Source organism: Orbicella faveolata, unplaced genomic scaffold (genome assembly GCF_042242905.1).
Source record: "Orbicella faveolata isolate gen_17 unplaced genomic scaffold, um_ofav_v1 contig_46, whole genome shotgun sequence".
NCBI classification, from domain to species: Eukaryota; Metazoa; Cnidaria; class Anthozoa; order Scleractinia; family Merulinidae; genus Orbicella; species Orbicella faveolata.
Window position 1 is genome coordinate 33,304,094 of NW_028301576.1, and position 12,354 is coordinate 33,316,447.

At 50.3% G+C, this 12,354-nt stretch overlaps 2 protein-coding genes across 2 annotated transcripts; both read right to left on the reverse strand.

The window, feature by feature from the left end:
- Positions 1-2,311: 2,311 nt before the first annotated feature.
- On the reverse strand, positions 2,312-3,553 carry LOC149099863 (uncharacterized). The gene has a single exon (XM_089278422.1). It carries the CDS (start codon positions 3,435-3,437, stop codon positions 2,940-2,942), a length of 498 nt encoding a protein of 165 aa, XP_089134548.1. The 5' UTR covers positions 3,438-3,553; the 3' UTR covers positions 2,312-2,939.
- Positions 3,554-5,912: 2,359 nt separating this feature from the next.
- Positions 5,913-8,301, reverse strand: LOC149099864 (uncharacterized protein F54H12.2-like). Its single transcript, XM_089278189.1, has one exon. It carries the CDS (start codon positions 8,217-8,219, stop codon positions 6,831-6,833), a length of 1,389 nt encoding a protein of 462 aa, XP_089134315.1. The 5' UTR covers positions 8,220-8,301; the 3' UTR covers positions 5,913-6,830.
- Between the last annotated feature and the right edge of the window lie 4,053 nt (positions 8,302-12,354).

The following is a 12,354-nucleotide window of genomic DNA, read 5'->3' on the forward strand; positions in this document are numbered from 1 at the left end:
GTCATCCATGCTTCATGACATGGGACGCTGGTTCGCGCAGTTTGAACGCGAGGATACAGTAGAACAGAACCGTTGCCATTTCTCAGTCACCGTCGAACTTATGGATCAATTGGAACATTATTTATTTTCGTCTTAAAGAAAAAAAGAGACTCTTTTTTTGAAAAACAACAAAGCGTGTGTAACTTTAATTACAACAACAACAATAAAAGGTTTTACAATTTCCAACGTTTCTTGGTCTGCATGATTTTCTTAACAATGCGTTCTGTCATGGTTTTACGTCCGGGTAATTTGTCGATGGCCTGGATCATCTTGGTGTCGGCATCCCATTTGTCCTGTAAGTTCTTGGCCCTGGAATAGTCAATGTCGTGTTGTTTGGCTAGTCGGTCCAGACGGTTGATCCCGGGGTCTCCACGCACCAGACGTTTCTTCAGTTTGGTACCAGGTCCCATGTACTGATAACCGGGCCAATGAAACTCGATCCCAGTCTTGGCCAACCATTTTTGGATGTCGATCCCATACCCTCGTTGACGTCGACGTCGGGTACTTCTCCTCGGGGGTGGAGGTGCCTTTTTCCTCTTCTTAATCCGAGTCATAGTCCAGTCCCCTTCTCCAGGGGTCTTCGAAATCTTCCCACCCTGCTTGTAACTTTTCTGCGGCTGACGGTTTGGCCTTCTTGTACTTCTTTGACTTGCCTTTGGGACTGTAACCACCATCGTCGTAGTCGATACCGAGTGATTTCAGTACACGTCTGGCTCTATCGGAGATGGGTGCTTTTTTCTTGGACGATAGGGGAGTTTTACCTAGCGTGACCTGTTCGAATGGACTGAAGGGTTTGGGGGTTTTCTTCTCCTTTTTAAAACCTGACGTGGAGGGTATGGGGGTTTTCAGCTCCTTTTTCAGTCCTGTCGTAGAAAGGGGTTGTGGCGGGATGATCACGGGGGCTGCGGCTGGTTGGTTGACTCCCTTGAGGATCTGTTTCAACAGAGTTTCGACGGGTGCGTCGACGATGCCTTCGGGTTCTGTCGTTCCCTGGTACGAGATGGGACCGCTTTTACCCGTCCGTATACGTTTCACCAGTTTCCCTTCCTCAGAGGCGATGGGTTTGGTCATCTTGACGGCCATGCTGTCGGGGATGCGTTTGTCGTTCAGGATGAGATGTTCTTCGGCGGCCAGACGTCCGGCTTTGTTCAACAAGGCATTCTGGCTGATTTTACCCTTGTAATAATCTTGCAGACGATTGAATTCTTGAACGGGTACCATCATGACTTCATTCATACCTTCTGACTCAAGGTCGTGTCAGGAAACTCAGACAATTCTCTCAAGGCTGTCTCGTAACAGTCTTGCCAGTACCGTATGGATTCGTCTTTCTTTTCCAACTCGAGTTCGAGACTTCGAACGGTTCGCTTGCCTTTACCGCACTCCCTGCACAACTCGATGCACCCACCGGGCGGCGTGGTATCTCGTTTCGTTTGACAGGTTTGGCAGAAGTCACTGAACTTTAAAGCCATGTATTCTTGATCCAGGTCGTGGTACCTCTTGTTCAAGTACTCGTACGAGTCTTTCCATCGGGCTTCGCGACGATTGGCGTCTTGCAACAACTGCACGAGTTTAGGAATGGTATTGTGGGACTCGTCTTCTCTCGGTGGGAAATTGGGTATGACGTTGATCCCCTCCAGCGGGTAACCGTCCTCACTGCGTCCTTTCACCGTACACAACATGCTTTGAAACAACCGTGCAAACCGCTCCAGAACCCCGCTCCGTTTTGGGTGAGGAGATGTTCTCTTCGACGCTTGAGAGAGTTTTTGCGTCTACCCACTTCGCGCAGAACCCTTTTATGTCTTTTCAGTTTCCCATAAGTCGTTGCGTTGATGGGGATCCTCTTTTTCAGCAAATTGAGAACCATCTCGCTGATGGCGTTGATCTGATCTTTGTCGGCGAATTGCAACATCCGTTGACGTTTGTTCCGATTGGCTTCTTTCAGGACGCGCGTCAGGAAAGGACGTTGTCGTCGTAACCGCTTCATCGTGGACTTATGCGTACGATCGGATTGGTGTACTCTTTTTATTACATGATGCAGCAACCTGAGTTTCGTTTCCCATAACCTTTGTGAACAACCCAACTGTTGAAACCTCGGGTACCTCCACGTCTCTTATACTCTTGGTACTCGCGTTTGATACTGGCCACCCCACGTTTGGCCTTTTGATGATCGACGGGTTTCCTGATGGCGTTTATCATATCCTTGGTGACCCTGAATCCCTGCTTGAAGTCCACGAGGATGGGAGCCACACCTCCCTTTTGAGTCTTTCTCCTCTTTTTGGTACGCAACGACGAGGCTTTTCTCTTAGCCATCCTTCCAACGTGCAGTCTCTTTTTTGTCTGAGTCCGAATGGATGAGTCACATCTTTATACTTTTACCTAGCATTTTGAAAATCTGAGGTAAATTGAGCTTCGGAGAAATTTTGTTTGAGGCTCGTGCGACTCTCTTGGATTTTGATAGACCTCTCAGACCTTTGTTTACACCTTTGTGAAGCACGAATGAAAACATTCCACCTTTCTGTCTCCTTCTTCGTCTCCTCCTCCTTCGGGCTGTCATGGTGACAAGTGAGGTGTACGGCGGCTAGTCTCGTCCATTTATTTTCACATGATGGAGCATCGGAACTCTTCGCCCTTGTGTGGAATTTTTTCACCTCGTCTCATTCGTTCCTGCATCCTTTTGGTATGCGCCCGTTCTTGTTTGGCTCTCAGGCTTTCTATGCCTTTGGTGATACCCCAAGCCGCCTTGGGTAAACCCGCCACCACAGTGCCGATCCCTTCTCCCCTTTGGTACCGTCTTCTTTTAGTGGTTTTAGCGGTTTTACGCCTTCTCGAAGACGCTTTCTTTCTCCTTGACCTCTTGGGCATGTTGGTTCTGAATGAAGAGGTTGGCCGCGATGTCATTTTTATAGCGGCACGTGACGAAATCGTAGGGCGTAGTCTCGAACGTATCGGTCGTACGTGGGAGATGTGAAATCCGTCACCACGTCGTCCAACGTTTGCATCTTGGTCAAAAACCCATCCAATTCCTCCACGCCACCCAGAGCGTAGTTCCTGAGTTCTGTCAGCGTCTTCTCGTACGTCGTGTAAGCGAATTGGGCCATGTCCATCTTGAACGAATACTTCTTGAAATCGTTCCATCCTTTCAGTAAGGTGGCGAAAGCCGTCAATCCTACCACCGTGTACCCATCTTTCCACACGGATCCCAAGACGATACTCACGGCCACCGTCAGTAAGGCCAGTCCGTTGAGAATGGCGTTACACAACTTGTAGTAACCGAACATCTGCCTTCGACACCACCAATACTTGTGGTAGAAAGCGTACAAGACGTCCAAACGTTTCAGGGAATCCAAATCCACCACGGTGTTGAAAGGTTCATCCAATAAACAGACCGAAGTACTCATGACTCTTCTCTAACCAGTGCCAAACGTAGTCTGACTTTCTGTCGGGACGTTCGATCCTTTTAGCTTGTTGCTTGTATTCCCAGATTTCGTCCTTGAAGGCAGTTTCCACGGATTGGTTCAGGATGTCCTGGACTTGTCGGTAACTATCACACTCGTCCGCGATCCGTTTCATGTCTTCGTGATCCATGCTGGTCGCATCCCAGTAAGAGCGAGAGCATCGGCATAGATGCAAAAAGTAGGGGAACCACTCGACTTCACTCCTCAACATCTTGATTCGAATGGTTTTTCATCGACGAGGGGGTCGTCTTTTCTTAAGTCTCACAAGTCTTCGGATCCCGCGACCCACGCCCACTCCCACACCACCAATGGCAGCGGTCGTTCCAGCTCGGATGCCTGTTTTCACGGCGCGACCACCCAACGCTTTGGCCAATCCCAAGGCAGCCCCTTTACCAATGGGTAACATCGCAGACAGGGCATTCGCAAGAGCACCGCCCCATTGCTTTCTCCTTTTCGGTCGACGACGGCGTCTTCTCATGGTTGTTCTCAGTTACGTACACTGGTTGAATTGCGTGTGACGGTAGGACGTTCTCCGTTTTTATAGGTAGTCGTGATCGTGTTGGTGGTCGTGATGCCCGCAATGCGACGACCCGCGGCCGTCTGTTGTTGTTGGCGTAAAATCTCTTCCAATTGTTGTTGCATCTGGGCTTGGTCGAGAACACGGTCTCCTCGCCTTCTTCTTCTTCCTCCTCGACCCGATCGAATCGACGAAGGCGGTGTGGAGTCACTACCACTTCCGCCTCCACCTCCTCCGCCTCCGCCTCTGCCTCTGCCTCTTCCACCGCCGCTACCACTAGCGCTACTTTGTCTGCGGCTTCCGGAATCACTGGAGGACGTCGGTGTATTTTGACGTGGGACGCGTCTCGGTCGTTTCCCTCCTCGAACGGCTCGTGCCAAAGGTGTGGACATTGTTATCCTGGGTGCCCCGACACCTGCCGTGACATTGGCGCGCGACACCGATCCAGCACTGCCGACACCAGCCGTGACGTTGGTCTGCGGTGCACCCGAGCCAGCGGTGCCCACTCCGACGGGCGAGACATTGGGCAGGGGCGGTGTCGCCAGTGACGATCGCGGTGAAGGAGGAGTGTTCAGACTTGCACCCACACCCGCGGCAGGCGGAATCGGAGTACTCGTCCGAGCCGGTGTCCCCCAAGGCGAGTAATCTTCCAGAGCCGAGAAGTTGAAATCGTCACTACCATAAGAGCTCATTTTTATCCATGTACCTTTCTCTTTCTATCTTCTTCTCGGCGAGTTCTCGTTGTTTATGAACCAAATAATCGAAACCTTCACCGTTATATGCGTTTATGATGGACCGTACTTGACGGTAACTCTCGCATTCCGTGACCTGTCTCATCGGTTCGTAGTCCAGCTCGTGGGGATTCATGATGTATTTGAGCCTGTTTTTACACAGGTGAATGAATAGCGGAAACCACTCGACCTCGCTCCTCAACATGATGGGGTTGCAAACTGATGGCATCGGACGAATCCTTCGTCTTTTAACACATGGCTGAGGACATGTTGATCGTCCTGACTGGCTGGATGAAGATCCAATAGCATGTAACCGTAAGGTCGATCGGTGACCTTGCGAAACGTGTCCAACACCTCTTGCCATTGCGTGGGAAACGATTGCAGAAGTAAATTCCGTATCCCCAACTGATCCCGAGGGTTCTTGAAGGCCGCGATGTAATGCGCGTTTCTGGAAATGGTCTTGGCGAATTTTCCGTTGGGGAATAGATCCTGACACAGGTAGATCACCGTGATGTTCCGATGATGCGAATGTTTGGTGAAGAGATCCAACACGCGCTTGTCGCTACCCCCCTCATCCATCAGATCGTCCAGGACCAACACGCCCCCTCCGGGAAACCATCGGGGTAACTGTTCGCTGTCGGGGATGCCTTCGTAAAACTTGACTCCACCCTTCTTGAGCTTTTGGAAACCGTCTTGCCACGATCCGTAGCAGTAATGAATACTCTTCGGTGTCTGTTGGAACAAGTCGCCGTTCTCCAAGAGCAGTTTGGTGGTGAACACCGTCTTGCCGCACCCCGACGGACCCGCTATCAACAAACTCGACGGCGTGTGAAATTGAAACGCTTTGCGTCGTTCCATGATCATGAAATGGTCCATGGTCTCGAGACGTTCCGTTTTTATCCGAACAACTTGGCCAATGGGGTCTTGACGGCCGGGATGCGTTTCAACAGACCCAATAGGGTGACCTTACGATTGAAACAGATGGGTTTTTTCTTGGCCCGACTCCTGATCTTGGCCATGGCCCTCTTGGCAGCGGCTCTCTTGGGACGTCCTTTTTTCTTGGCAGGCGCCGATCTCTTTTTTCGAGGTTTTTTCTTGGCGAATTTACTCAAGTCTCCGAACTTGTTCTCGTACCAATGCCTCTTTTTCATTCTTCTTTTCCTATCTTCCTTCTCGGAAAGCTTCGGCATGGCAGGGGCGGCTCTCTTGCGTTTCCTACGCGTGGTCACCGTCGCCGGTAATGCACCGGTGTCCAGGACGGACGGCGGTTGAAAAGACACTTGTCTTTTGGTGGGTTGAAGTATTTTCAGATTGAGCTGTCGTTTTGGCGGTTGGTTTTTCTTGAAATGAGCCTCACTGGGTTGAGGCGTCTTTCCACCCGCTTTTCCATAGCGTTTTTCTAACCTGGCTATCACGTCGTCCAAATGTCTATGCCCTTGAAACTGAAGAGCCATGACTACCACACTACCTCTTTTTCAAAAATGAACCTCTTTTATTTCGAACAGCTTACTTTATAACAAATGACGCACTCCTTGGGAGGAACTGCTCGTGTCCTGGTGACACGGGGTTTTACAAATCTTGTGCCAGACCAACTCGTCCACGATCAGACGTTCTACCATGTGTCCTACTTTACGATCGTTCTCCACAAACTCGTTTTTCTTAAAACGATTCAAGAACTCGTTCATGTCCCGACCTTCGGCTCGGTCTATCAGGAACATCAGGGCGTAACCGCCGCAACTCTGGCTGAACAGGGACTGCAGACTCATGCCGTTGTGAATCTGGTACTTGAAATGACGATCCAACCATTCTTGGATCGGTTCGGCGGTTCCGTACGCGTCCAACGGTAGACCGTAACTGTCCAGGATCTCGCACTTGTTCTTGTCGGCCCACAAAGCGATCCAATGCACGCCCGGTTTGTCGTGAGGGTCCGTGTTCACGATGTAAGCGGTCGGTCCTTCTTGAGGGACTGTCCTGGGAAGCCGATCGCAAGGGACCGTGCCGTAAAAGACACAGCGTAGGGACGGATTCGTTCGTGCCAAATGATCCAATTGTATATTATTCAAGGCTACTTTCTCCATTTTTTTCTTCTCATTGGTACACGTCGTAGATGACGACTCGGTTCTCGTTGATCTCCAGCAAATTCTCGAATTCACCATACAACAAGATAGTCAGGTTTTCTCCAGGATTGGCTCCAAAATCGATCACCAGACGCAGTTCACCTTCTTGCTTGGGGTTCAACACTGGACTGTCCAAACATCCATTGGCCGTGTTGTCAAATACAAACATGTTGCATCTCTTGCCGTCCCCCCAATCCACTTTTCGGACCATGTTTCCTTTTCCCCTGCACAACGCTCCTGAGGCTTGGAGGAATCTGTAGTAACCTCTCTGATCTTTACTGTCCCCATCGTGATCGAGCTGCAAGGTCTCGTAGGGGTACTCTTCACCTCTCACCAATTGTTTGATGGAAGCCAGATTGAATTTTCCGAAATTGAACGGACTCTCGGTGATGGTTCCGTTGAAGGCCGCTTGTTTCAACAACAACACCACTAACCGATTAGGTAGTTTACTGTGGAAAGGATTGCTGCACTCGAAATGACGATTGTCGTTGGGATGCGAGTAAGTGCGAATTTCACCTCTCACCGTGGGGTAAGTGGTCACTCTTCCTCCTTTCAGGCTGGTCATGATCTCTCGGTACACCGAGGGAGTCACTCTCACTTGAGACAGGAACAATCTCACTTTCACGTCGGCTTCAGTCAGTCTGAGAGTACTAGCACCGTCCCATCGGATGGTCCACAGGGCTGGGGCATTGAAGTACATGTCGATCTGGATCTGCACGCCAGGTAACAGTAATTTGCTGAGATGAAACACTTCCAGGAAAGGTTTGAACCTCAAAGTCACGGCTTCTCCATCCAGAAACTGGGATCGTCCCAGGACCACGTTCTTGAGATCTTGAGGTAAAGCAGTATAGTCAGCGTGAGGAGCGGCAAAATTCAACATATTGGCAGTCAATTCATCGGCATCTCCGTCGTCAGGTACACCGAGACAGTTGTACCAACCACTGGGTGTCAGGATCGATTCACCGTCGTCTCGGTCGTGGTTCAACAGTGTCTCGATGTAGGCTTTGAGGTGGTAAGTATCCGTCTGGGGGCTGATGAGAGTCCCATTCAATCTCACATTGATCTGTTTGAAGAGAGTGTGGGCCAGATTATTGGCGAGTCCCATGACATCCGCCGTCACCAGATTCATGTTGTTACTTTTCTTGACGGTCAATTCCACTTCGAAGAAACTCTCGTTCAAGTCGATAAAGTCTTCTTGAGGATCGACTTGGAAGGTTACGGGGTTGATCCCCGTATTGAACGGGTTGATTCTCACCAACCGTCGAGACGACATGCTGACATCCGTGGGAGGGGTACTGAACATGTTCAGACGAGGGTTACAAACCCCCGCCGAACGGGCATGAGCCACGAGGTCCGTCATCGTCTACGTCGTCGTCGTCTTCGTCTCCTTCTCAGGGCCGACTGCACCCAACGATAGTTCGGGCGTTTTGATCGGGACGGGAAGATTGATCCGCCTTTATACGTTCGTCGTATCGGAATAAGTCTCACGCGCCTCGAGTAAATGGGATTCATACTCCAAAGAGGTCTTTTCTCACTTTTTTCGCCAACGCCCGTTTGATCTCTTGCGTCGCTTTACGTTTCACGGCCCGTGTCGCTCCTCTCTTGACCCCGGCGAGTCCACCTCTCCAATTGGGCTTTCCTCCCTTGCTGCCCGAATTTAAACCTTTCAGACCTTCCGTGGCCGTCTCGGTGATAAAGTCTCGGAGAATGCCGGGACCTTGTTTCTTGACACCTCTCCAAGCCATGCCGAATCCGTCTCCGGATTGCCTCATTTTATCGGGATGAAATCGTACCAACGTTCCCCCGATCATTCTTTCTTAAAGTGTAACGTCACGATCGTATTGCCAGGTCCAAATCTCACCAGTTCTCCAGTTGTCTCAGCCACTTGCACCTCTATTATGTCAATGACGTCTGCGCACGGGAATATATTGAATGTGGTAAGGCTCGAAATACTGGACACCCGCACCTGTTCTAATCAAGTTGACCTCTCTCAGTACATCCGTGACTTGATTTCCCACCACGCCACTTCTACACACGTCAGAGTAGACGAACAAGGAACGCGAACTGCTTCCCACCACCACCTCGAACGCTTTGTTCGGGTTTAGAAAACGCCAATTGCAATAGATGCTGAGTTTTAAAAAATCTCCATTTCCTCCCTTATCTGTGATGACACCCCAAAAGACAGGTGATCCTTCCTTGTCGTGGACGTCCCCGACGACGCTAATGTCCGGAACGACATCGTCAAAAAGTTCGAACTGCAAGTTAGGTCCCAGATCGTAACCACTGCTGTTCTTTTTGAGCCATCCCATTTTTAAAGCCAGTTCAACATTGACGTGGAACGCGGGGAAATGCGTGACAGGACGATAGGTGTTTTTGTTGTCCGTGACCAGTTCATCACCTTCCCACTTGAATTTGACGTAGCTTCTCTTCCCATCATCCGTGACATATTTGGCTCCCAATTTGGGTCCGGAGTTCTTGAAGATGCGTTGTCGCGTGAAAAAGGAGATCATGGATTTCATGAATCCGACACCGTCCACGTTGTAAAATACCTCTTTGAGGTCATCCGTGTCGAAGTAAGCTTCTCCAAACGAGTAAAAACTACTCGATTCTATGCGTCTCCATGAGAAGGAGGACAAGATGGTTTTATCCTCAGAAGCGGTGAAAGGCAACGTCACGTGCGCATCCGGCATGGCGATGCTACTCATTCCCACTTTCCAGCCTCCTTCTCCATTCAGGCGTAGGGGACGTGGTAACCTGATCTTGAAATGGTTCGCCTTGTTGTCCGGGAACTCGCTCTTACCGCTGTGACTGGGTAAGCTGACGTAAAAATTACTCATCCTTTCTTGAAATGCAACGTGATCGTGGTCACGCCCGATGCAAAGTCCACCAGTCGTCCGTCGTTCTCAGATACCTGCGTCTCGACAATGTCCAAAAAGGTCGTGCGCACCGGTAGATATAGGATGTGTCTCGGTTGAAGGTCGATCACGTCCGGATCGTAACGAACCTGTTTCAACATGTCCGTGACTTCATTCCCCGTCACCATACTCTGTCCCACATTCGAATACACGAACAAGGAACGACGCTCGTGACCGAACGCCTCTTCGTAACTGCGATCCAAATCCGTGAAAACCCAATTGATGAAACAACTCAAATGTAAGGTGTCCGGGTCGATCTTGTAAAATGTCTCGTCCCCGTCATTCTGACCTATGATCTAGTCCGTGGCCGTGGGTACGACTTCTGTGGGAAATTCTTTCCTCAAGTGAGGTCCCAAGACGTAACTGGGTTGACCGTTTTGCAATGTTCCCATCTTCACCCATTTCATCTTGGCCAATTCGATGCCGATGGACATTTGTGGGTAGATGCGTTTACCGTTGATCAGGAGGCTGAGGCACGTTCTCGAGTTGTCGAGGACGCATTCTCCATGCTCGGCCCGATGCATGACCGTGTACAGCAATTCGGTTGGATCATCGGGTTTGCTCTTTTTCTTGTACATCGTCACGTCAGCATCCGTTCGATCTCTCAACCTATGCAGGTATTGATCTCGTATCGCGTTCATCAACTCGGTACCGGTCCTCGGCGTGAATTCCAAATCGCCCTCTCGCGTCGCTGAAGAGACCCGACTGTATAGGTTTATGGAGGCGTTCACCATGTCGATCCACCAGATTTCAAACAGAACAGAATCTTTCAAGTCCATCTTACGCGTCGCGGACGGAAACGAGAGGTCGCTGATACCCACTTTCCATCCCGACTCTCTCAACTGCAACGGGTTCGGCAGACGATTCTTGAAACTGTGGGCCTTCTTGTCCGGGAACTCGCTCGTGCTGGCATTGCTCATCAGTTGCACGTAAAAGTCGTCGACAGACTCATTCATACTTGAAGTGCAATGTCACCGACGTCACGCCTGAGGTAAAGTCCACCAGTCTTCCGTCGTTCTCGGCCAATTGCACCTCCACTATATCCAAAACGTTGCTGTGCACGGGTTTATATTGAATCTGAGTCGGTTCGTACGTCGTCTTGAGCGAGTCGTGGGGGACTTCTCTCAAGATATCCGTGACTCGATTCCCCGTAATGGTGCTACGACCCACATTCGAATACAGGTACATGGGACTGCGAGGCGGAGGGAGGTCCGGATGAACGACGACTCCCGGATAGGTCTTGGCATATTCCTCGTCCAAGTAACTGAGGCGCCAGTTGCAATAGGGACTGAGCTGTAACGACCCAGTGCTGAGCATACTCCAAAATTCGCGAGATCGATTGTCGCGATGGTCGGTCCAGTCTTTCTTGAAATCAGACGGGACTTTGTCGTTGGGAAAGATCTTGATCATATTCACGTCCAAGTGAACGGAGTAATACGATTCCTCGCGAATCAAACCCAACTTCTTGACCAGTTTAGAACCAAAATACACTCTGGGACGATGTCTGTCTCCGGACTCGTCGAGGAACGTGTCGGTGTTGTCGATAATCAAATCGTTCCCCTCCCATTGGAACACGGGGTAGTATTTTTTCCCGTCTGGTGCTCGTAGACTTTCACCCGCATGATCCATGTAATGATACAGGCGTTCGTGAAAACGATTGATGAGGTATTGCATGAGAGATCTGCCGCTCGTCACTTTGTGTCGGACACGGTTCAGTTCCTTCCCGTAGACGTCAAATGTCACGGGGTATCGCGAAGGACGCCACGTAATCCCGTCGTCTAGCAACCTGAACGTTTCAATGGTCCACTCCATACCGAACACGTAGTCGTCGTTGTCAAAGTCGTGCGCTTGAGGGACTGGTACTTGATGCGGTCGTGACGGAGGAATCGGGTAAGACACGCTCGCCAATCCCACTTTCCATTCCTTGTCGGATTCAAACAGGAGCGGATACGGCAGACGGTTCTTGAAACTGTTGGCCTTGTTGTCCGTGAACTCGCTCGTACTGGCATTGCTCATCAACTGCACGTAAAAGTCTTTCATTTTTTTCGTCTTGGGCTTTTGGGTCACGTACAAGCCTTTTTTATCCACCCAACTGTCGTACTTGACTGGCCAACCTTTCCAACGCACCAAGACTTTATCCCCTTTTCGTTTGACGATCTTGTCGATGCGGAACAGATCGTCGTCTTTCACGTCCACCTTTTGCAAATCTTGCGCGTAAAACGTGCCTTCGACCGCCGTGCCGTCCCATTCTTCCACCTTGTACGTGGTGACCTTCCCAGGACGCACTCGGTGTATCACAAACACCTCTTCGGTCCAACCGGGTAAATACCCTTTCTTGAACTGTCGGAACTTCTTGTTCAGTCTCACACGATCCCCGACTTTCAGCGGAGGTCGTCTCGATTTTTTTCCCTTTTTCTTCCCGTAAAGAGTCTCCCACATGTCCTCGCTATTGGCTAAGGTCACTTGATCGGGAGCCATCTTGATACTGCGATGATACGATCGATTGTACCCTCGGACCAGATCTTGTAACACGGGCACAAACGTCATCGTATTCTTCACGGTGAAGTATCGGTACAAACG

Bases quoted from the DNA above. Each gene is read 5' to 3' on its own strand.
- LOC149099864 (XM_089278189.1), bottom strand. From the start codon at position 8,219: ATGACGGACCTCGTGGCTCATGCCCGTTCGGCGGGGGTTTGTAACCCT.
- LOC149099863 (XM_089278422.1), bottom strand. From the start codon at position 3,437: ATGAGTACTTCGGTCTGTTTATTGGATGAACCTTTCAACACCGTGGTG.